The 26,084-nt window shown below is 40.5% G+C and overlaps 1 protein-coding gene across 13 annotated transcripts in view; it reads left to right on the plus strand.

Annotated features, from left to right (window-relative positions):
- Positions 1 to 26,084, plus strand: part of dmd (dystrophin) — a 500,656-nt gene that overhangs the window by 286,723 nt on the left and 187,849 nt on the right. For all 13 annotated transcript variants that reach the window (XM_055226238.1, XM_055226248.1, XM_055226250.1 and 10 more), the window contains 6 exons: positions 10,352 to 10,452; positions 12,643 to 12,754; positions 12,828 to 12,941; positions 16,172 to 16,327; positions 17,571 to 17,741; positions 25,018 to 25,200. In XM_055226238.1, coding sequence (XP_055082213.1) covers positions 10,352 to 10,452; positions 12,643 to 12,754; positions 12,828 to 12,941; positions 16,172 to 16,327; positions 17,571 to 17,741; positions 25,018 to 25,200 — 837 coding nt within the window. The remainder of the gene's footprint in view (positions 1 to 10,351; positions 10,453 to 12,642; positions 12,755 to 12,827; positions 12,942 to 16,171; positions 16,328 to 17,570; positions 17,742 to 25,017; positions 25,201 to 26,084) is intronic.

The following is a 26,084-nucleotide window of genomic DNA, read 5'->3' on the forward strand; positions in this document are numbered from 1 at the left end:
AAAACGAAAGTGAAACTCATAAAACATGTTAATATCAGTTTTTTTTCAGTTAATTTTGCGTTTTCAAGACAATAAAAGGAAACATGGTGAGCCTTTTTAATACCTCATTAATTTTATTTTGCAGAAAGTTTTATGGAGTTGGTTGGTAGTTGGATTCTGGATTCTTTGATACAGTGCCATTGTGTCCATGGGCAGGACACTTCGCCCGGTCTGCTAACTTCAAACACACCTAACAAATAAAAAAATGATATTCACTGTTATCTTCATTTTACATGTCAAAAAGTATCTGCAGCTCCCAGTATTTTTATTTTATTTATTTATTAATTTTTTTCCGTGGAAACCGGGTCCAAATGGCTCTTTGAGGGTTAAAGGTCGACGACCCCTGGTTTAGAGTTTCTGTTTGTAGGTTCCGTCTAATGAGCTACTGAACTGTGCCTGAGTCGTACTTAGCATAATCATTCAGGCCCCGAACGGACGCTCTCTCACACCGATTAGCATACCGGCTATTAGCATACTGGCTAGCGCTATTGTTTTCTTTGTTTTGGATATATTAAACAAAGAAAACACTTACTACTACAACGTATACATTTAATTTTAAGAACTTTTACCCGTCTAGACTTTACAAACTAAGAATTTCTTCGCTCGACTTCAGCTCTGAGTAAACATTTTAAATCATTGATGAATTCTTTCCAGCTTAACCATTAAAATTCTTGCCCTTTGACCTCGCAAACTTTCAAAACTTGCCCGTGTGCAGACTTTATACATAATTCACTTCCTGTATCTGTAGAACATGAGTCCATATCGCGCCGTTGTCAGGATTCATAAAGCTGGATTCTTATCAGCTTAACTCAAGGTCGCCCTCACTGGAGAGCCCGTGTAGTGCGCGTCTTTTCACCTGATTACGGCCTTGTATCATCGCCGCAACACGGAGATTAATTAAAACTGATTGTAGATAATAATTAGCGGCCCGTCCTGCGTGCAGATAAGGCCTCGCTAATTTCAATGCCATTTCCCGTCTAATCGCTCAACGAGACGACGCCGGCTCCTGATCGGATACACATGTTTTCTTGTACTTGGAGGTAAAATAAATCGCGAGTGACCAAAAACAAAATGGCTGACAGATTCAGAAGTGATTTGTGGATTTGAAAGACAGCTCGGAGGACGCTCATAATTACAGCTATTCCTCCGGGGCCTTGAACGCAGCAATCAGTCAACGAAGGCAAGAGATTTGAAAAGTAGTTAGATCCTCTGCATATTTCATCACATTTCTCTCTCTTTTTTTTACATTTCAGGTTATTTTATATAATCATTTATGTAATCTGGCGCCCTCGAACGCCTCATTTGGGCCAAGGGCTTTATACAGAAGTAGCAGAACTAACATTTTCGACTCAGCTCGGAAATGTCCTAGACTTGGCTAAACAGAATGTCGGAGTTGTAGCTTTGCCATCGCATAAAGCAAGCAAAATGGCCCATTTAGCAGAGGTCAAAACTTTCAAATGGATCGCACTATGGTCCAAATGATGCTGCAAAGTGGTACGTCTGCTCCGTCGCTACATTAAGCTAACCCAAAGTATACAGGTATATATAGGTCTCGCTAAACTTCGGGAAGTCAAGAAATTACGAGGATGTTTTCAGGTTTTAGTTTGGAAATGTAGGATTGGGGGTAAGTGATGCTAACGAACAAGGCTACAAATACTTGGATGATTTCCTCTAAACGGAATAGGCGAAATTCGTGAAGTCGTCAGGCGTACAGGTATATATAGGTCTCGCTAAACTTAAGAAAGTCAAGAAATAGCGAGGATGTTTTCAGGTTTTAGTTTGGAAATGTAGGATTGGGGGTAAGTGATGCTAACGAACAAGGCTACAAATGAGGATTTTCTTTCTTTGGATGATCTCCTCTAAACGGAATACAGTGGTTCCTCGTTTATTGCGGGAGTTATGTTCTAAAAATAACCCGCAATAGGCGAAATCTGCGAAGTCGTCAGGGATATATAGGTCTCGCTAAACTTCGGAAAGTCAAGAAATAACAAGGATGTTTTCAGGTTTTAGTTTGGAAACGTAGGATTGGGGGTAAGACGTGCTGACTAACGAGGCTACAAATGAGGATTTTCTTTCCGTGGACAATTTTCTTTGAACGGAGTAAGGAGTCCCTCGTTTACCGCGGGAGTTATGTTCTAAAAATAACCCGGAATAGGTGAAATCCGCGAAGTCGTCAGGTGTACAGGTATATATAGGTCTCGCTAAACTTAAGAAAGTCAAGAAGTAACGAGAATGTTTTCAGGTTTTAGTTTGGAAATGTAGGATTGGGGATAAGTGATGCTAACGAACAAGGCTACAAATGAGGATTTTCTTTCTTTGGATGATTTACTCTAAACGGAATACAGTGGTCCCTTGTTTACGGCGGGAGTTAGGTTCTAAAAATAACCCGCAATAGGCGAAATCCGTGAAGTATCAGCTTTATTTTTGAATTATTCTCTCCGTTTTTGTCTGTAAAACCCCTCACCACACACTTTATACACTTTTCTCACACAGGCGTTAACATTTTCTCACATTTCTCTCTCGTTTAAACACAAAGTTCAAACCTTCGTAGGCGTCTTTGTCGGTGCAGAACGTTTCATCGACATTGTGGGTTTTGTCGGGGAGAAAACAAATTGCAAACGTACAGCACTTCAGAGTCACACTGTGATCCAACGTTTATGTAAATCTGGCTGAACACATTCTGTACTGCACGATGTAAAAAAGCATGAAAAATTGCACTAAAAAATCTGCGAAAAAGCGATAAAACGAGGGACAACTGTGCACCAAAAGTAAACTTCATGACGGTCTATTTTCTTCCTGTAAAATTCAAACCGATCATGACTATAGATGTGAGAATAACATGATGAAATGGATGTTTTTTGGGTATTTCTTCTGGGGAAAGTTGTTATTTTTCTGTTCTATGGTGAGATTTGTGTTGAAGATGTTGAATAAGTGGCTTAAACATCGATTACAGAAACAAACCAAAGTGTTTCATGATGTTTGTCATGTGTTTAAAAGAATCGTTTCTGGCATTAATCGGTTAGTTTTAATAAAATCGTTCATCGACTACATTTTCTAGAGCAATAAATCGCCGTTCAAAATGTGTTACCGTTTGGTTTTCTTCCATGTTTCTCCAGGATGTTTCGTTTCGGACTGGAGCTGTTGTTTAGAAGCAAGTTTTCTGGGATGTTTTTTTTTAAACTAAGTCTGAAAATGTCTTTGAAAAATCCCCTGAGAAACCTTTATTTTTGGACAGTCCCTGAAAATATGTAAAAATGTGACAGTTACTTTGGGATCGCAGAGGGTACAGTTAAAGAAGGGATTTCATCTTGAATAATATGTTTGGACGAAAGTGTTTTGTGAATAAAATTGAAATGAATATCTTGATGATTTGGGATTTTTGATGAAAATTGCACTTTCTGCCAGATTGTTTTCCAATTTAGACCAGAGGAGACATAAAGACATTCTTCCCACAGTCTGACAACACCCAAAGGTCCCCGAGAGGCCGACGGAAGGATGAATACAAATGGGAAACGTCAGTATTCTGTGTGGTTGAATGGAGTGGATGAGTAGGGGAGAGTTACGATAAGTGTGCATCGCAGTGCGGAGTCGTGAATAAAAAATAAAAAAGCTGATCCCGGGAGATTGTTGCTTTTGTAAGAGAGGAGAGATATCACTTAAGATACGGACTCTGTTATTTGACCATTGAGAGAAAGAAACGGGGATGTCTCCAGCTTTAAGTAAAGAATCATGAAAAACTGTGGAGAGCGTAAACGACATAGACTGAATATTGTTGTTTTGTTGAGATTATTCCAGATTTATACACTGCCTGGTCAAAAAAAAAACTTGCCACCAAAAGAAAAAAGGATCACACGCTGTAATATTTGGTCGAACGTCTTGGTTGAAGCTTCTGCAACGTCACAAGTTTCATTTCCATCCAGCGTTGCATTGGATTTAGCAACAAGGATGACTTTACTTGGACAAACTCAATTTTGTTTCAAAGGAATAGCCTCAATACTCCTAAAAAAAACCCTCCTTCTTTCAAAAAAATGTCATCTGGACTTAAGTCTATTGATTCCCGAACCAAGAGACCAGCGCTAAAGTCCAGATGCCTTGAAAAAAATGGGCCGTGAACCTCTTTTTGGTTTGGCGTAACACAAACCCAACACTAAGACGATCACACACGCTCTAATATTTGGTTGGACGTCTTGGTTAAAGCTTCTGCAACGTCACAAGTTTTATTTTCATCCAGAGTTGCGTCAATTTTTTGCCAAGATGTTGCACTGATGATGGTCGAGTCTGACGCTGCTCGAAGTTTCTCCAGCTCATCCCAAAGATTCTCAATGGGGTTAAGGTCTGGACTCTGTGGTGGACAATCCATGTGTGAAAATTACGTCTCATGCTCCTGATCCACTTTTTCACAATTTGAGCCCGATGAATCCTGGCATTGTCATTTTGGAATATGCCCAGAAATCCATTGATGGAATAACCTGGTCATTCAGTTTATTCAGAACCTGACCTGACCTAGACCGGACCAACTGCAGGAGGCTCGGACCTATTTGCTGAGTTAAATCCAGGTGGCGACTTTGTTTTTGACCAGGAAGTGCATGAAAAACTGTTTAACTGTTGGAGTATGTTGATTATTCCAGACTAATATTATTTAATTAATAACGGAGCCATATTTTAGAAGTTGACATGGAGGAATATCGGTATAAAAAACATCTCAAACACGATGAGGTTACACAAGTTTGTCCTCAATAAACCTCCAGGGGGCAGTAGAGGCTGGGTGTAACCATTGGTCCAAGGGTCTAAGTCGGTCCACCAAAGCCCCTCATCTTTAGATTTCTATAATAAAGACAATTTCACTCTGTTTTTTCCCGTTGATGGCTGCAACTTCTCCCAGTTTCTCTTAGAATGAACCATGGAGCTTATGAAACTGATACGAGGGAGAAAGTTCATTTTTCTGAGCTTCGCCCATGAAAGAACTGAATCCCATCGCTGTAAATCTGCCTCTACAGCCGCTGACAGATTTTTCTACTTGTTTTCTGACAATATCTGAAAGGGATGGAAAAATTGCAACTTTCTTTTTTAAAGCTACAAACCTCTGGGATGTCAAATAGAGAGCGCGCCTGGGAGGGTGCCAGGTCAAGAAGGAGTACGCCGGATTTACTCCAATCGACTTTATAGGCAGAGATTAGGCTGGAGTCATTGAAAATGCCAAGAAGGTCCTTCAGATACAGCACGACGCCATCTGCATATAAAGACGTGGAGTGTCTGGCGTTAACGATACGAACAGATCTATGAAGGATTGAGTCAGGGGTTCAATACCAATTGTGAATAAAAGTGGTGAAAGAGGACAGCCCTGATGGGATTCACGGGACAGAAGGGACGGTTAAGAGAGTGTGTGTCCCATTGTTGAGGTCTTAATCAGTGAAATAAAATCAGAACCGAAGCCCAAATGTTCTAAGATTGGCCAGAAAAAGCCCCTTCCAAGGTGAAATAATCTATGTTTTTGGGACAGAAGGGACGGTTAAGAGAGTGTGTATTGGTGAGTCCCATTGTTTAGGTCTTAATCAGTGAAATAAAATTAGAACCGAAGCCCAAAATGTTCTAAGACTGACCAGAAAAAGCCCCTTCCAACGTCAAATAATCTATGTTTTTGGCATTTTCTATAACACGAAGTAGACGGTGTAGATCATCTGATGCCAGGTGAGTAAAAAACGCTCAAGATTCTAAACGGGAGGCAAGAACTTTGACCAATAATTTAAAGCAGGGGACTCAAACTCAAATTATCCGGGGGCCGCGGGAGGCAGAGTGTGGGTGAAGCTGGGTATTCCAAAAAAAAAAGCTTTGTTAAAATCTGCTCAAACGTCACACATAAAATACAAAGTTTGGATAAATAGTTAGTTTGGTTAGCTCGAACTGAGAAAGCAGATTGGCTAAATGAGCTTTTTCTCAGAGACGCAACCAGATTGTTTGAGGCAGTAAATGTAGAGAGCGGAGGAGGAGCAAGGACATGAAGGGTTTTGAAGACCAAGTTAGCGTCCTGAAATTTTACTAGATTGTCCCAGTTTAAACGTTTATGTTTGCTCGAGACTTTACAATAGTGATGGCGAAAAGGTTTCATATCCAGGACTTTGAGAGCCTGTTTATAGACCGACTGGATTGGTTTCGTTGTCGTCTTGCCGCCCTGAGACCAGGAGGCGACGCAAAAGGTCAGGTGTGGCATTATCATTGCATTAAAAAATAAATGTGCAGCTTCTTGGTTTAAATTATGCCTGATATGTCTAAAATTTGCTATATTTAGTATAAAATAAACTTTCATATTGTCCTGCGGGCCACAAAATATCATCTCGCGGGTTGCAATTGGCACAGGGGCCGCGAGTTTGAGACCCCTGATTTTTTTAAAGTTTATATTCAACAGTGGCCGGAGCTGCTTACGGACACAATAGTGAAATAAAAATACCAAGATCACGTAGAGCGGGTTAATACGAACATTTTAAGAGCAAAATTATGTCGCAGGTGGACTGGACTCAAACGCAACACAAAGAGAAGAGTCGAACGTCTTAGAAAGTACAACAGAAAGTGTGATTTAAACGGGTAATTCAGAATAAACGACTGAGGAGTCATGTCTTATTTAATAACGGAAATCTGCTCCACACTGGGGATTCAATAAGGGGAATAAACTCAGGAACAGGTAACGCAAACGGGGATTAATGCAGATTCGGGATTGCAGAAATACAAACAGAGTATTTCGGATGAGCTTTTATATAGACGACCCTGGGATGATTAGCGAAAACGAGAGGCAGCTGCAGGGAAAACGGGAGGGTAACAAACAAAAGAAGGGCCGGAACAGGCTGGAAAACGAAGCCGGGCTGGGGATAAACATGTAAACTGTGACAAAAATGAAGAGTTTTTCAATAGAAACTGAACTGGAGCCAGAGTCGATAGAGCCGGAAGCGCGCTCATGATCTTTTTCTATTCGGAACGTCCATTTATACATACAGTCTATGGAAGTCGGACTCGTTCTAAAAGGAGGGAGATCAGGGCAGTATTGCTGTGTCGGAGTGAGTGATCGACCCAATCGCCGTGGGCCTAGCGGGAACCAAAAAACTTAAGTAAAATTCTGTGAGATTTACCGGTTTTCATAGACTTAAGAGGTGTGAAAAGTTCAGGTAGTGTAATAGAGGCATTTAGACTCTCGCGGTCCTGCTCTGAGACGTGTGGCAGACGGGAAAAGTACAGAAAATTCCAGACGATTTGCTTTTAAAAATGATTTCTGATGAATACAGAGAGTTAATATCGAGCCAAAGTATTATTTATGCATTTTGGATTTAGTGGTTAATTGACCAGAGTTGGATTTGATTGTGGTTATGGCTGCCAGGGTTTTAATTCCATAGTTAATAATCTGCTTGGTTGAGCTCCTTTCAGATAATAATTTTGTCTAACTGCAATAAAAAAAAGTTAGCTGTTATTCTTAGCATTTGCGTTAATTCATTTTTTGGTGTTTCTTGTTTGAAATCATCAGCTGTTCAGTGACTGGGTTTGTTTTTCTAACGATTGAGGTTTTTTTGTTTAGTGTGGGGAAGCCGGCCCGACGTGATCAAGTAGGAGGCAGACTCAAAAAAAAAAAGTTCCATTAGACAAAATTTATTTATTCCATGAACAAAAAAAATCATACATATTTACAAAAATTAATGGCACGCAACAAAACTAAGCAACAGAACGTAAACAACTAACGGAAAAAGCCACGTGTGCCCTGACTACACTGAAGTCTCTCTCTGCTTCTTCTTCTTCTTCTTCTTTTTGTTGTTGTTTTACGGCGGTTGGCAACCATTGTATAGGAGCATTACCGCCACCTACTGTTCGGGAGTATGGGACAGAATAGGCTCACAATCTGATGCGAAAGTAAATAAAATCAAATAAAATAGAAAAAAGAAATAAAATTCTGGTTATCTCTGGTTAATTAGCCCTGCTTAAATACCCTCCTGCACCTGAAGCTCCTCCCCCTGGTCCGAACCATCTCCTCTCCAGGTGCTGTGGGTGTAACATGAGCAGAATCTTAAATATAAAACCATCTCAGGCCCAAGTCCCTTCACTAAAGTGTTTAACAAAATAAACTATAAAAACTTAAAACATTGAAACCAAAATACATGAGACATTAACACAAAGAAATAAACAAACTTAAACCAGTTCTCCCCTCCACATGGTCCGGCCCGAGACCACACCCATGTCTATAAAATGGCCGACATAAGCCACGCCTCCTCTTTGTCTGGACCATGTGGAGGTGCAGGTAAGTGGATTGATGTATTAAACTGAATCGACACGTTTAACTGAATAAAATATGTTTAAACTAACAAGTGTGTGGTGATTTAACTGATTGAGAAACTAAACTAAACAAACCCGGGATAGTTTTTATTTAGTTTTGTGTTGGAAAATGATTGAAACATGTGAAAGTGTGAACAAACAAAATGGTAATACACATTTAGATTAGAGGGAAACGCTAATCGCTTTTCATTTGATGCAACGTTTCACTGCGTCCCAACGGATCCTGGGGCGTTCCACGGAATAAGTTCAAAATATATGGGAGCGGAAACAAATATATAAAACAAATATATAATCAAAATGACAGAAGGAGGAAGACGTAAGTGAATTGTCTTAGTGTTGGGTTTGTGTTACGCCAAACCAAAAAGAGGTTCACGGCCCATTTTTTTCAAGGCATCTGGACTTTAGCGCTGGTCTCTTGGGTCGGGAATCAACAGACTTAAGTCCAGATGACATTTTTTTTGAAAGAAAGAGTGTTTTTTATAAGTATTGAGTCTATTCCTTTGAAATAAAATTGAGTTTGTCCAAGTAAAGTCATAAACCGGTTTGGAGATCCTTGTTGCTAAATGATCCTGTTTTGTGTTTTTCCAAATTTTCTTTTTTATTCTTTATTTGTCAGGGACCGTGTACAAATTCATTAATCTTACAAAAGAAAAAATTTAACACATGTGCAGTCCCTGGGCACTTGAACACACATTAAAATACACATTTCATCACAATTACATTATAACACGATCAGTTCATCTTTTTTTTTTTTTTTTAACACTTTATTTGTAAAGATTTTCATGTTACACAAAAAATTATGACAAAAGTTATAAATAAACACAACGTAGAACCCGACCCTCCCACACAAAAGACCCCAAAAAACTAAACTAAATAAAACTAAACTAAACTAAATAAAACTGAATAGTAAGAAAATGAGTAAATAATAATAAAAAAAAAGGTTTATAATAATTCCACGTGTTGAATACAGCCCCAGCAGTAAAACAGAATACCGTAAATTTCGGACTATAGAGTCGCACCTGAATATACGCTGCAGGTTTTTTGTCTTGTAACATGTGATATTTACACAGAAGGTTTTTTTAGTTTTAATTTAGGAAACGCTTTTTTTCTTTTTCTTTTTTTTAAAACTGTGTCTGAAAAGCATCAGTTCATCTTCCCCCATGTCTCACCTTTGCATTTACTGTTAGAGCGCCCCCCAGTGGCCGTTAAATCAGGCAGTAAAAATCTATAAATTATCCGCACTGTTGTATAAGCAAAGCGTGGGAAAAAAGTAGAGGCTTATAGTCCGAAATTTACGGTAAATATAGTTTTACGGTAAATACAGTGTAGTAAAAGCTGTAAAGATACACGGCTTCCATCAAATTATTATATCCAATTTTTCTTTTGCATATTTAAGAAAGGCTGGCACCATCAGTTCATCATTAACATTAAAATAAAATAGAAATAAATAGAATAAAATGACCCCATGTCCAGTACGTGATGTTTCCTGCCGTTTAAACACATAAAAATCATTCTGTGCAGGTTTTTACAGTGAAACAACTGAAGAAATGAACTAAACGTTTGATTATCTGAAATGTTTTGGTTTTTTTTCAAATTTCTAGTAAAATTATTCAAATCTACAGACAGTTTCAGAGTCTGTGGCTGATTTTTCTGTTTGATGGTTTGAAAAGGAAAGACCGAGGATCTTTTTTTGAACAATTTTAGTGAAGTTGTGGCACAGTAGAAGTTCAAATCTGGTTCAAATCTGGTTAAATCCTGAGTTTAGACCTGGTTTAGTCCGGCAGAATCCATCTTGCAGTACAAAGTTAGCTAAATTGTACTTTTTTTGTTGTAATTTTGTCCATGTTTTAATTTGGTTGTTGTATCCGTGTAATTCTATAACTACTTGGCTAATTATTTGGCTAAATTACGTCATCGTTTTACCACATACGCCGCAGAGGACTTGGTCTGAGTCGGTCACGTCCTTAGAAAAAGTCAAAATGTGTGTTTTTGTCTGTGTTCGTAGGCTCTGCAGGTGTCAGTGGAGGAGCACCAGGGGGAAGTGGACTACCTCACCGCCGCCGTGGAGCCCGTGTTCCAGAAAGCACCGCAAGAAATCTGCCAGAAGTAAGACAAGAGCAATACTGACGACTTAAACGTGCAAACGCTTATGTAATCCAGTGCTTCTCAATTATTTTCTATCATGTCCCCCCATGAAGAAGAAGAAATTTAACAAAACAAAAAACAAAAACAAAAAAGCAATATAGATCAACTTACAACAAAAAATACTTTAATAACATTGTTTTTTTTATTTGTAAAATGAAAATTTTTCCTTGAAATTCATATTTTTTTTATGCTTATTTGAACTGTACACATTTTTGAAGAACTGATTGAACCATTTGATACTGAAAAAATAAAATAAAATGAAATTTAATTAAATATCAAATCAAATAAAAATATATATAATTAAATTTAAAAATAAAAATAATAAATTAAAATAAATAAAAATTCAATAAATATCACATTAAAACATTAAAATTTAATAAAATCAATAAATAATAATAAACTAATTGATCAGGAACAATAACAAGACAAAAATGAAAAAAAACAATTTGTCCTTTTTTTTTTTTCTTTATCAAAATGAAGACGTCAGGATTAATGCTGCAATGAGCTCGTTTTTCAGGACACAGCTTTTCAAACCCTGATACTGCAGCTCTCAGCTCCTGCTCAGTGTTTATCCGGACTTTACTTTCCGTGTGAATTTGTTCGTCTCTTTACCTCCGTCTGTCTCCGCCTTTCTTTTCATCCCTGTTTTACATTTTTTTCTATAGTGTCTCTTTATCAAAAGTGTCTCTTGTTCACTGTGTCTCTGTCCACAGTGTCGGGTTTGCGCTCGTACACGCCGTAGTATTCGCTCTGTGGTGTCGGGCCCGTGCTCACTCTGACAATGAGAGCGCTACTGCCACCTACAGCAGTGGACGTGCAATTACACTTTATTCTAGTACGGCAAAAGAAAAGCATGTTCCCGGAGTCATACGCGTCGCACCCACTGTTTGAGAACCACTGGTGTAATCCATGAATTTAACAGCGGTAGTGTCATGTTCTTTGAGTTTGTTATTTAAATATGAGGATAAATAAATATTGTAACATCTCAATCGATCATCGTCTTTGACACATGTTCATACAAATGAGAAACTGAGCGATGAACAGTCTGAGTTATGACTTTGATGAGACCTGCTACTTCAAATCAGAATAATTATAGTCGATATTTTATTTATCTGAGCCCAATGTGTGTGATCAAAACCTAAAAAAACCTAACAAATAAGTGAATAAGTCCATTTAAAACATTAAAAACAGGAGCATGCATAAGTATAAATGCGTGTCAATAGATTGCTGCTTCTATTTGACCAATTATTATGAAACTATGAGTGTTTTTCCAGTTTTTAAACACCTACAAATACGATATTACGAGAATAAAATTGACTGAAAACATATTAAATTTAAAGGGCTCATATTATGCCATTTTTTAATCTGTGTTTTAATGTTGTTTCTTCATCAAAAAACAGACCTGGAGTTGCGTTTTGTTTAATTCGCACACGTTTAACACATAAAAAACATGCGTATTTAGACTGAGCTCTTTTCTCAAACTGAAAACACTCTGTTCCACCTTGTGATGTCATCATGTGGCGATTCAGGAAGTGCTCCACCGTGTTTTTTGAAACTCCACACACCTTCATTTCTTGAATAATTTGGATAATTTCAGCTCTGGAGTGGAGCCAATTTCAACTAAACAAAAAGTAAAAGAAGATGTTAAATTGAAAACAACCACTTCATGACATCACAAGGTGGAACGGAGCGTTTCGACGGTTTGGAGATGTAGAAAAACTAACAATATACGTAACACATAATTTACGTAATATAGACGCTTTCGTTCTAGACTCATTTCGAACGTGTCTGCACTGAAACCACCGCATTTTAATCGTATCAACCACATGTGTCAAACGCAAGGCCCACGAGCTAAATGCGGCCCGCCATGTCATTTTATGTGGCCCACAACAAGGTTAAAAAATGTTAAAATGTCAGTTTATCAAGAGATACACAATTACACGGCCATATTTTTTTATATCTATGGAAATATATATGTAATATCTGTAATTTATTTTACGTTACATCCGGACCGTTGAGAGCGACCATTTTCCTGATGTGGCCGTCTTTGCCCCTGATATAAACCACTAAAAACGAATCCTTTAATTATTGTCACATGTTTGTTTGTTTGTTTGTTTGTTTGTTTGTTTGTTTGTTTGTTTGTTTGTTCAGATACCGCGCCGAGCTGGACGGGATCTTGGCGCGTTGGAGACGGCTTGGCTCCACCCTCACGGACAGCGCTCAGAAGCTGCAGGAGCTGATGGCGAAGCTCATGCAATTTGAGGTCAATCCGTAGCCTTAAATAAGTAATGTTCTGTTTGATTTGCGCGTTACCTTGTTTTTTTTTTTCAACTCAGAACGATGTGAAGACGCTGAAAAAGTGGATGGCCGACGTGGACGTGTTTTTGAACGAGGAGTGGCCGGCGCTGGGAGACTCGGAGGCGTTGGAGAAGCAGCTGGAGCAGTGCACAGTAAGAGAAATAATGATAATAACACAGGACGCTTTCAGACGTAGCACTTTAAGCTCGTTTATTACACAAAATGGAGTCTTGTGAGGGTTTTAGTCGTGTTCTAATGCTGTTATCTCCTCAAAAACAGACCTGGAGTTGTGTTTTGTTTCATTCACACGTGTTTGGGCTGAAATGCATCTTGGGAAATGTAGTTTTGCCTTAAGGCTTTAACACGCTACAGGGTTTTTCAGTCTTAAGCGATTTTAAAGGTTCTATATTACGCAAAATGGATTCTTCCGAGTCACGTTATAATGTTGTTACCTCCTTCCTGTTCGAGTAACCCTTTATTATTCGTCTGTCCATATCTTCAAAGCTCAAAATGCACCGTTCCACCTTGTGATGTCATGAAGTGCTAGTTTTCAAGTTAACAGCTCCGTTTACCTTTAGTTCAGTCGAGATTTCAGCGCTGAAATCATCAAAATTACTCTAGAAATGAAGGCGTGTGGAGTTTAAAAACACAGCGGAGCACTTCCTGTATCGTGTTTTCAGTTCGAGAAAGAAGAACTCGCAGGGTTGTTGTGCGTTAAACGTGTGTGAATGAAACAAAACACAACTCCAGGTCTGTTTGTGACGAGGAAACAACATTATAGCGTCATACGAAACCTTTTAATTCTTTTTTTCAGACCAAGGTTTAGTTTATTTGGTCACGTGACGCTGCTGTGACGTGTCCGGTCCTCTGAGGCAGGACGACAGCGCCATCTGCAGTCCGACTTCTTCAGGACAGTTTCCCACGTGTGCGAGTACAACCCAAATTTCAATGAACTTAACTGAACTTAAAAAAATACAGAATGCAATGATTTTGAACTGAATAAACTACAAAGACGTGATATTTAATGTTCAAACTGATAAACGTCCTCCTGATAAACCTCCTCGTCTCAGTTTAAAGTCTCATGGGCACGTTTCTGTATTTCCATCCATCCATTTTTTTTCCTCTTATCCGGGGCTAGCAGTCTAAACACGGATTCCCAAACTTCCCTCACCCCAGACATGTCCTCCAGCTCTTCCGGTTGAACCCGAGACGCTCCCAAATGACAAACGAGAGAGGAGAGGGAGGGACAAACGAGAGAGGAGAGGGAGGGACAAATGAGAGAGGAGATGGAGGGACAAATGAGAGGAGAGAGGGAGGGACAAACGAGAGGAGAGGAGATGGAGGGACAAATGAGAGAGGAGAGGGTGAGAGACAAACGAGAGATGGAGGGACAAACGAGAGAGGAGATGGAGGGACAAACGAGAAGAGAGAGGGAGGGACAAACGAGAGAGGAGATGGAGGGACAGAGGAGAGGAGATGGAGGGACAAACGAGAGGAGATGGAGGGACAAACGAGAGAGGAGATGGAGGGACAAAAGAGAGGAGAGGGAGGGACAAATGAGAGAAGGGAAAGGGGGGAACAACCGAGAGAGGAGATGGAGGGACAAACGAGAGGAGAGGAGATGGAGGGACAAACGAGAGAGGAGAGATGAAGAGACAAACGAGAGATGGAGGGACAAATGAGAGAGGAGAGGGTGAGGGACAAACGAGAGGGGAGATGGAGGGACAAACGAGAGATGGAGGGACAAATGAGAGAGGAGAGGGAGGGACAAACGAGAGAGGAGATGGAGGGACAAACGAGAGGAGAGGAAATGGAGGGACAAACGAGAGGAGATGGAGGGACAAACGAGAGGAGATGGAGGGACAAACGAGAGAGATGGAGGGACAAAGGAGAGAAGGGAAAGGGGGGAACAACCAAGAGAGGAGATGGAGGGACAAACGAGAGGAGAGGAGATGGAGGGACAAACGAGAGAGGAGATGGAGGGACAAACGAGAGGAGAGGGAGGGACAAACGAGAGGAGAGGGAGGGACATAAACGTTTCTGTTTTTCGATTGCCTCGTTAATCCCGTTGATGTCGTCGAAAACGTCTGAAAACAAACTAAACCTTGGTCTGAAAACACAACCGGATAATAAAAAGTAAAAGTAACATTTTACCCAAGTTACACATACGCTTTGAGTATTTGTTGTTTGTCTGTCTTGCTCAGGCAGCGCAAATATTTAGCTAAAGTTTGATGGCACGGCAAAAGCAAAAACTCATTTTCAAACGGCTCGTAGCATCAAACGACTGATGGCTCAAATCGGCCCGGACCAAAAGCCTCTGGAGAGATCGTACAATCGGGAACTTTCATAAAATATCTATAAACGTAGCCTTGAGCAAATAGAACGGAAATTGGAAATGAGTTTAAAAATACGGCTTCATACGTTTTGAAACGCCAACGAAAACTCCCATTATAACAGAATTAAAAGACGCCGTTCTTGATTTTCAACATCTTAAAATGCGGAAAACAGAACAAATTTCTTTTAAACAGTTTGCAGTTTGTCTAAAATCATTCCTCACTCACTTTAAGGCGTTCCGGGCATCCTAGTTACTCACCACGATGAGTTTATAAGCTTTTTTCCAGCACTCTCAGAGACCAGCGCGGCGTTCTGCTGTCAGGGTAATGCTAACGACGCACTTCCTGATGATGGAAAACGCTTTATATTTAGATGCAGACGTTACACGGCGGATTTATTTTGACCTCAATAGCTCCTCGTACAAAAGCTATGAATTGGGGCAAGACACAATGGGGAAAAAAGAGAAAAAAGTCGCCGGATTTGTGTAAAAAATAATATGGAAAACGGCTGCGTGTTATGAAATCGAGTTTAGGCTTTGAAACTTGAAACATGTACGTATTTATCTTATGCGTAATCATGAAAATTGACCTTTTTAATGTTATTTTTATGTATAATTTAATTCAGTCTCTACTATTACAGCTACACACAACATCAAACGTCATTAAACGGTTTTAAATCAGACGTATTTATCTTATATCGCTCTGTATTTATAATTTATGACATTCGTGAATCGTTAAGTTATAATTTGTTTTTTTATAATAAAGAGTTACTAAGACGTGTGTGAATGAAACAAAACACAACTCCAGGTTTGTTTTTGAGGAGGTAACAGCGTTGGAACACGGCTAAAAGCTAAATGTGTGATATAGAACATTTAAAAATCATAAATAAATCCTGTTTTTACTGAAAATTTTAAGTTTTCAACCCGTTTCCGACCATTTTTCCAGTGCGTGTTTTGCTCAAATACATGAAAAAAACAGAGGCCACATAAGTAGATCCAAATTCTCGTTATTTTTTTCGCTAATAATTGTCACATTTTTGGTGTTTTCAGGCTTTGGTGAACGACATTCACACCATCCAGCCCAGCGTCAACGGCATCAATGAAGTGGGCCTGTATTTGAAGAAAGAAGCCGAGCCGCCATTTGCAATTCACATCCAAAAAGAGCTGGACTCGCTGAACGCGCAGTGGGAGATGGTCTGCAAGCAGGTCTGTGAAACTTCAGATTCAGGAGTTATTTATGCGCATGGAGCTGATTTAACCACCGATTTAACCAAATAAAGGTGTTGTCATTCGGTTTTATTCGTCTAATCATAACTATTGTGTAATCCTGACACGTTTTGGCTCTTGTTAGCGTTACGGTCGCTAGGTAACAGCTACGAAATTGGCTCCGCGTGTGTCACATCCATGGACTGTATATGTAAACGGACAGAGCTAACGTGCTAGCCGCCGCGTTATAAGTAGAAAGTGAGCGTGTGCGCGCTTTCGGCTCCATCGACTCTGGCTCCAATTCACTTTCTATTGAAAAACCGTCGCCTCTCTCTGTAGCTGCTGCTGTCAGAATCGTCGTTTTGGTCTTAAATGTTCGTATAAACCCGCGCTACATGATCCTGGAGTTTTTTATTTCACTAAATCAAGATATGAACATTAATAACAGACAAATCAGGCGCCTTCTTTCCCCGTTAGCGTTAGCAACAGGTTTGATTGACAGCGTTGCTAAGTGCCTGCTCCCTGCTAAACTAGCGGCGTGAGCGAGAAGAGGCTTTAGCTTCAACGGCCTCGCTCCGGATTGGCTCTTTGGTTGCTATGATACCCTTCGCCGCCGCCTCTCCGCAGATCTGACCTGTAACTTTATCTGGTGACGTCACCTGCTTGTCCCCATGGAAATAGATGTTTAATGCTATACCGAGTCGTTGACGTCACCCACAGCGTTCGGCTTCAGTCAAATTACGCTCATCGAGGCTAGCGGTTATAGCGGCGAGTTTCCGACCGTGAGTATCATAGCAACCAAAGAGCCAATCAGGAGCGAGGCTGTTGAAGGTAACGCCACTGGTTTTGTAGGGATTGGCCACTTAGCAACGCTGTCAATCAAACCTGTTGCTAACGCTAGCGGAAGTGACCACGGGGGAAAGAAGACGTCTGATTTGATTTTCACGGACACAAAAGCGGAATAAAAACCCCAGGATCACGTCGAACGGGTCAATAAGAACATTTTAAGACCAAAACGGCGAGTCTGACGGCGGCAGTTAGAGTCGTTGGACCCGGAAACCCGCCCGTAATCGCTCGCTAATATGGAATTCGACTCCAAATTCGCCGCTATAACCGCTAGCCTCGATGAGCTTCATTTTGGAGCGAACGCCGCGGGTGACGTCGAACTCGCTCAGTCTGTGCGGTGAAGTGTGTTTTAGTGACATGAGTAGCTCTTATCTGTAGTATTTTTGTTCTCCTCCAGGCGTACGCCAAGAAGTCTGCGCTCAAAGGAGGACTGGATAAGACGATGGCCCTCAGGAAGGAGATGCAGGAGATGCAGGAGTGGATCAACCAGGCGGAGGAGGACTATCTGGAGAGAGACTTCACCTACAAGACCCCGGAAGAACTGCGCAAGGCCGTGGAGGAGCTGAAGGTAAAGGACGGAGTGAGCCGAGGGACGGGCTGGAGACGTGAGATAGAGAGAGGGACGAGGGGGGGAGGGGGGGGGGGGCAGACGAGAGAGGAGAGGGAGGGACAGATGAGAGAGGAGAGGGACAAACGAGAAGAGAGAGGGACAGATGAGAGAGGAGAGGGAGGGACAAATGAGAGAGGAGATGGAGGGACAAATGAGAGAGGAGAGGGACAAACGAGAGAGGAGATGGAGGGACAAATGAGAGAGGAGAGGGACAAACGAGAGAGGAGAGGGAGGGACAAACGAGAGAGGAGAGGGACAAACGAGAGAGGAGAGGGAGGGACAGAGGAGAGAAGAGATGGAGGGACAAACGAGAGAGGAGAGGGAGGGACAGAGGAGAGAAGAGATGGAGGGACAAATGAGAGAGGAGAGGGAGGGACAAATGAGAGAGGAGATGGAGGGACAAACGAGAGAGGAGAGGGACAAACGAGAGAGGGAGGGACAAACGAGAGAGGAGATGGAGGGACAAATGAGAGAGGAGAGGGACAAACGAGAGAGGGAGGGACAAACGAGAGAGGGAGGGACAAACGAGAGAGGAGATGGAGGGACAAATGAGAGAGGAGAGGGAGGGACAGATGAGAGAGGAGAGGGAGGGACAAACGAGAGAGGAGAGGGAGGGACAAACGAGAGAGGAGAGGGAGGGACAAACGAGAGAGGAGTGACTGGGTTTAAGTGAAGTCAAGGGAGTACTTATCGAGGCTTTGCAGTGCGAGGAAAATGTACTTCAGTTAAACTACAAGCTCTAAAAGTAGGAGTAGTAGTAGTAGTAGCTTGAGTTGTTGTAGAAGTAGTAGTAGTAGTAGTTCTTGTTGTAGTAGCAGTAGTTGATGTTGTAAAACTAGTAGTTGTAAAAGTATTAGTAGTAGTAATTGTGGAAACAGTAGTAATTGTTGGTGTAATGCTAGTAGTAGTAATAGTAGTTGTTGATGTAGTAGTAGTAGTACTAGTTGTAGTTGAAGTAATAGTAGTAGTAGTAGTAGTAACTGTAATTGTGGAAATAGTAGTAATCCTTGGCGTTATACTAATAGTAGTCGTAGTTGTTGTGGAAGTAGTAGTAATTGTTGGCTTAATGGTAGTAGTTGTAGTTTATTGTAGTAGAAGTAGTATTAGTTGTTGTTGTTGAAGTAGTATTAGTAATTGATGCTGTAATAATAGTAGTAGTAGATGTTGGAGTAATAGTAGTAGAAGTAGTAGTAGTAGTTGTTGTTGAAGTAATAATAGTAGTAGTATGAGGACCTTTGTACTGCATATTGTAAATAAAGACTCCACCTCTTTTTTCACCTCATAAAATAAACACATTTGTTTTGCTAGTCCAATATTAGGGACATTTTAACCCAGATGCCCTCCCTGACGCGGCGTTTATCTGAGCTTTGAAATATGCAACAATATGAAGATTTTAAGAGTTAAAATTAGAATATGTCCAGTTTTGAGACCGATCAATCTGTGTTTCTCTGACGACACATTTGTTCGCTTTGGGTTTAATTTGAATTAGCCCTATAGCGTCGGATGCTGTCGCCGCCGTTAGACTCGCGGTTACGGACTTTCCATCACCGTAACTCCGCAACCGATTGTGCTTCCTGTAAATTCAAACGGCGTCTCAAAGCAGAGGCACGGCGCTCTGTCACTACGCTAAAGATGAAGACGACCAATCAGAGCGCAGGAGCCGGCGGGATTCTACCAGTCACTTATTCGACGCGTTAACGCACAAATAAGGATGGATGTGTAAAATAAAGGTAGTTATGTGTGGAAAAAAGGGGAAAGTACACGCTGATACTTCCTTCAACGTGATTTTTATGACTGAAAAACATCTAGGCGAGCTGTTTTGAGATGTCGTTTCATTGCGGTAATGGCGGTAATGGCGGTAATGGCGGTAATGGCGGCGATAGCATCCGACGCTATGGGGTTAAAGGCCCGATACTACGCAAAGTTGACTCATGTGAGCGTTAATCCGTGTTCTAATGTTGTTACCTCCTCAAAAACAGACCTGGAGTTGTGACACATGTTTGCGTAATCCCGGATTGTTAGCTTGAAAACATCTCCAAACCTCCAAAACGCTCTGTTCCACCTTGTGATGTCATAAAGTGGTAGTTTTCAAGCTAACAGCTCCTTTTACTTTTCGCTCAGTCCGTATTGTCAATTCCGGGGCTGAAATGATCCCTGCGACTTTAGCGAAGGCGTGTGTGAGTTTATAAAAACACAGCGGAGCACTTCCTGTATCGCCACACGATGACATCACGAGGTGGAACAGGGGGGGGGGGGGGGGGGCCGCGTTTTCTGTCCGGGAGAAGAAATCCGGGTCTGTTTGCGACGAGGAAACGACATTATTACACAGATCAGGGGGATATGAGCGTAATATGAGCAGACATGAGCAAAAAAAAAAGAAAAAAACGACTCGGAACGGAAAACATGCACTATTTGTTACGCAACATTTTCAAATTTCCTCCACTCTCGCGGCGTTTCTATTACTTTCCCAGAGCGGCGTTCATTGTGAAGTCGACGCTTGCTGTCAGTCGGGGCGCCCTGACTCCGTCCTCCCACACTTCACACGGTACTTTTTATTTTCCTGCAGACACGGACGCGGTTTTCTGCTATTTCCCCGGCGCGCTCCATTGTCCGCTAGCCCGTCCGCGCGTTTTGGTTCGATTTTAATTAGCATCTGGTTTGTCTGGCTTTGTTTTAAATTTTAATGCTTTGGGGATTACACGGGAGCGCCGCAGTCCTGTTTGTCAAAGTCCAGTCGGGAGCTCGGGTCACGGCGAGCTCACAAATTGCTGTAGTCCATCTCCTCCTACACATTTAAAAAAAAAAAAGTCTGCATAGTTTACGAGTTGGATTTTTAGCATTTCGCGCAGGGACGTCGACGGGAAATTGAGGGACCGGGGTAAAAAGCCTCACATGGGCCCCACGTCGAATATAAACGAACAGGAAGAGAGTCCAATTCTGGGTTTATGAGACGCTAGGGACAAAAGACGCCTTAGTCCCCCCCGTCGATATCGCTGATGCAGTTGTGAGTGAAGTACGGTATTTTCCGGACTATAATTTGGAAAATAAGTCAAAAAATGCGTAACAATAAAGAAAAAAATGTAGTTTTCAGTGTGACCGAAACGAAGATGTGAAATTATTTACTCAGATGTGATTTATATTCCACAAACTATGAAAAGGAAAAGAAGTGCGACGTATAATCCGGAAAATACGTTACTTTTTACCTCAAAATCTGCGTGAAATACTTTTACTCTTTACTCTTTATCTGAGTATAAGTCGCACCTTTGGCCAAACTTTGAAAAGAAAAAGTGCAACTTATAGTCCAGAAAATCTTAACTCTCCAAGTACATTTTAAAACTTTTACTTTTTGAGTATTTCTTTGCCCGTGGTATCTGTATTTTTATTTAACTAACAAAACTGTGTACCGTATTTTCTGGAGAGTAAGTCAAAAAATGCGTAATAATGTGAAATTATTTACTCAGATGCGATTTATATTCCACGAACTATGAAAAGGAAAAGAAGTGCGACGTATAATCCGGAAAATACGTTACTTTGTACCTCAAAATCGGGTGAAATACTTTTACTCTTTACTCTCTAAGTACATTTTTAAACAGGTAACAGATGCTTTTACTTTTTGATTATTTCTTTGCTCTGGTATTTGTACTTTTACTTAACTAACAACTGAGTACCGTATTTTCTGGACTATAAATCGCTCTGGAAAATAAGTAAAAAATGCATAATAATGAAGAAAAAAACGCGGTTGTCAGTGCGACTTCAACAAAAATGTGAAATTATATACTCAAATGTGACTTATATTCCACGCATCTGAGTATAAGTCGCACCCCCGGACAAACTATGAAAAGAAAAAGTATAATCCAGAAAATACAGTATTTTTACCTCAGAATCTGCGTGAAATACTTTTACTCTTTACTCTCTAAGTACATTTTTAAACAAGTACTTTAACACTTTTACTAAAGCAGACGTTTTCATGTGATACTTTTACTTCTTGAGTATTTCTTTGCTCTGGTATTTGTACTTTTATTTAACTAACAAAACTGAGGACTGTATTTTCCAGATTATAAGTCGTTCTGGAAAATAAGTTAAAAAAAAACATAATAATGAAGAAAAAAAATGTAGTTTTCAGTGCGACCGTAAAAAAGACGTGAAATTATATTCCACACATCTGAGTATAAGTCGCACCCCCGGACAAACTATGAAAACTAAAAAAATGCAACTTATAGTCCAGAAAATACAGTATTTTTACCTCAAAATCTGCGTCAAATACTTTTACTCTTTACTCTCCAAGTACATTTTTAAGCAGGTTCTTTAATACTTTTACTAAAGCTGATTTTTTCATGTGATACTTCTACTTTTTCTTAAGTATTTCGTTGCTCTGGTGTCTGTACTTTTACTTAAGGAACAAACTGAGTACCGTGTTTTCTGGAGAATAAGTCAAAAAATGGGTAACAATGTCCGGTTTTCAGTGCGACCGTAACAAAGACGTGAAGTTATATACTCATACTTTTGTTACTTAAGTGAAAGTACAGATACTGAGGTAAAAAGCCACTCAAGTAAAAGTATCACATGAAAAAAACGACTGAAGTAAAAGTATTTAAGTGTTTAAAAATGTACTTTAAGCATAAAAACCACAGTTGTCTCTATATCGCGCTTCACATTTCACAGATTTTTATACTTATATATATAAAATAACTACAAAAAATAACGCTGATACTTCGCGGATTTCGCTTATTTCGTTTTATTTTTCGAACGTAAAAAGTATTGTACGTGTGTAAAAGTATTTCACTCAAGTGTTGTTCATTTGTAAAGTGTAAATGTAGAGGTATTGATTTAAAAAAAACGTCAACAATACGAATCGACGTCTTAGCTTTTCGTCTTTACTTTTGATCGCGTGTAAGCTAGCGCTCTCGTTTTTGTTTTCACGTCCAACGCCGGCGATGTCAAAAACTCAACGCCGCCGAAAAACTTCACCCGGGCCAAAAGCTGAAAATTACAAATTGATTTCGCGTCGTCTGCTCTCGCTAATCTCCCGCTCGTTTGTTTTGGTCTCGGGGTTTACCGCTTTATTTCCTCCGATCGTTTTCATTCCTAATCCCTCGACGCGTTCGCCGCTCGTCCCCGGCTCCTCGTCTTTTCGCGGCTCCAGACTCTGTCAACACGAGACGCATTGATTCAGTTGTTCCTTCAGACCATTAGACGGACTATTTTTGTTCTGCGGCGCGTATAAATATTGTGTCTCGTATAAATATTGCGTCTCGTGGGGCTGATCGAAGAAGAAGAAGAAGAAGAAGAAGAGGAGGGTTTATTCAGCAGAAAGACGCGACACGTTTCACTTTGACCAAAAAGAGCGCACGATTGTTACTGTCAGTGGTGGAAGAAGGACTTAAGTGAAAGTACAGATACAGGAGGAAAAGTAAAAGTACTCAAGGAAAAGTAAAAGTATCGCGTGAAAAAGTCTATTAAAGTACCTGCGCTAAAGGAGTACAAAGTGAAGTATTTTGTGCAGATGAGTTTGAGTTTTATGAGTGATTTTGATGAAGGAGGAGAGAGAGAGAGGGGGAGGAGAGAAAAAGAGGAGGAGAGCAGAGGGAACAGAGAGCTGGAGAGAAGAGGAGGGAAAGAGGAGGAGGAGGAAGAGAAGAGGAAGATGAGAGAGAGGAAGAGAGAAAAGGGGAGGAGAGCAGAGGAAACAGAGCTGGAGAGGAGGAGAGAGGAGCAGACAGAACAGACAGCTGGAGAAAGAAGGAGAGAAAGAAAGAGAGGAGGAAGAGGAGCAGAAGGAACAGAGAGCTGGAGAGAAAAGGAGGAGAGACAGAGAGAGAGAGAGATAGAGAGGAGGAGGAGAGAAAAAGGGAAGGAGCGCAGAGGAAACGGAGAGCTGGAGAGAAGAAGAGGAAAGAGCAGGAGGAACAGAGAGGTGGAGAAAAGGGGAGAGAGAGGAGGAGCAGACAGAACAGACAGAGAGGAGGAAGAGGAGTAGAGGGAACAGAGCTGGAGAGAAAAAGAGGAGAGTGAGGAGGAGGCTAGAGAGGAGCAGAGGGACCAGAGAGCTAGAGAGGAGAAGAACTGAAGAGAGGAGGAGGAGAGAGAGAGGAAGAAAAGGAGAGGGAACAGAGCTGGAGAGGAGAGAGAGAGAGGAAGAAGAGGAGAGCGAGGAGGAGAGAGATAAGAGGAGGAGCACAGAGCCTGTTCAGTCCAGTTCACAATGTAGTAGAGTATAAAGTACAAATACTGCTCTGAAATGTACTGAAGTAAAAGTACTTCCACTTTGAAGTAAAAGTACTTCCACTTTGAAGTAAAAGTACTTCCACTCTCATCTGATTACACAGATGAGACTGAAGTAAAGATCAAGATACTTAATGTAAAGACAACTACAATTTAAGTTGCCTAAAACGTGTACTTAATGATAGTACTTTACTACTTGTACTTCATTACATTCCACCTCAGCGGTTTTATTTATTTTTATTTTTTTATGATATATATATTTTTTTAAAATCAATTTTAATAAGTGTTGATTTCATCTGCAGTTATATAAGTTACATTTTGATCATTTATTTCCCCTTTTTAAACCTCCCACATGTTTCCCGGCAAATACAAAGAAAATAAATAAATAAATAAATAAATAAATACACAATAAGGATAAAAAAAACATATACATACAGTAATAATAAAATGTAATAATAATAATAATAATAATAATAATAAATATACAAAATCATGCCTAACAAAAAAATGTATAAAAAAAAGTTATAAAAATGTAAAATAAACTTCAGCCTTGTACTATGTGTGTGTGAATTAATTTAAATGTGTTAATTATAATATATTTTAACTATTTCATACAATTTTATGTATTTATAATGTCCCTGTAATAATATGAAACCATAATGTGACTTTAGAAATGACGCGTTATTGTAATTAGTTTAAAACACAGAACTAGTTTTTCCTCAGTGACTTTGTTTTTACGAACATCCAAATTATTCACCACGATGAGTTTACAAGCATTTTCCACGACTCTGATTGACCAGTGTGGAGTTTTGCAGTGACGGTAAAGCAAACGACACATGCTAACTGTGCACTTCCTGATTATTGAAGCTGTTTATGCCGTACGTCTGTACTGGGTAAGACGCGTTCAGCTCAAATAAACAGAACAGGGCGTTTAGAGTAAAACGAGTTCAGAGTAAAACGACAGGATGGTGTTTTGTTGTTTTCTTTCTGATTCGTTTCCGTGTGTTCGCAGAAAGGCCAGGAGGAGGTGCACTCCAAAGAGATCAAGGTGAAGCTTCTGACCGACAGTGTGAACAGCTTCATCGCCAAAGCCCCGCCCACGGCCCACGATGCATTGCGCTCGGAGCTGGACGTGCTCGTGGCCAACTACCAGCGCCTGTGCAGCCGGCTGGACGGGAAGTGCAAAACGCTGGAGGTATCGATGAATCAGCGGAAACACAGAGAGCCGTCTGTTTACTGCTTATGTCCAGAGTACACGGAGTACACAGTACACAGAGTACACTACACAGAGTACAGAGTACACAGAGTACACAGAGTACAGAGTACACAGGAGTACACAGAGTACACAGAGTACAGAGTACACAGGAGTATACAGGAGTACACAGAGTACACTACACAGAGTACACAGAGTATACAGTACACAGAGGACACAGAGTACACAGAGTACACTACACAGAGTACACAGGAGTACACAGGAGTACACAGAGGACACAGAGGACACAGAGTACACAGAGGGTACAGAGTACACAGACTACACTACACAGAGTACACAGAATACACAGAGTACACAGAATACAGAGACTACACAGCAGCTCAAAACTATAGGCAGTTTACTCTCAACATATAGTAGTAGTAGTAGTAGTAAAAGTAACCATAGCAGCAGTCATAGAAGTAACAGTAGTAGCAGTCATAGTAGTAGTAGTAGCAATACCAGCAGTAGTAGTAGAAGTAGTAGTAGTAGTAGCAGCACTAGTATTAGTAGTAGCAGTAATAACAGTAAGAGGAGCAGTAGTAGCAGAAGTAATAGCAGCAGTAGTAGTAGTAATAGTTGCAGTACTGGCAAAATATAAAGCCTTAGATAAAAACACGTCTAGTATTTGTTCAGTCGAGTCAATGTCAGAACTTTTAAAATGTTAAAATTCAATATATTTTTTCAATATCCGTCACAAAACTGAAGAATTCTTTTCTTCACCCGATTTCCTCCCACCGGAGCCGCTCGCCTTCATTTCCTGTTTATGTTTATTGGATTAACTTTGTTCATATGAAACGTGTGGTTTTCATATGAGCGAAACCTCCCCT

The sequence above is a fragment of the Periophthalmus magnuspinnatus genome, chromosome 2, assembly GCF_009829125.3.
Source record: "Periophthalmus magnuspinnatus isolate fPerMag1 chromosome 2, fPerMag1.2.pri, whole genome shotgun sequence".
Lineage (NCBI taxonomy): Eukaryota > Metazoa > Chordata > Actinopteri > Gobiiformes > Gobiidae > Periophthalmus > Periophthalmus magnuspinnatus.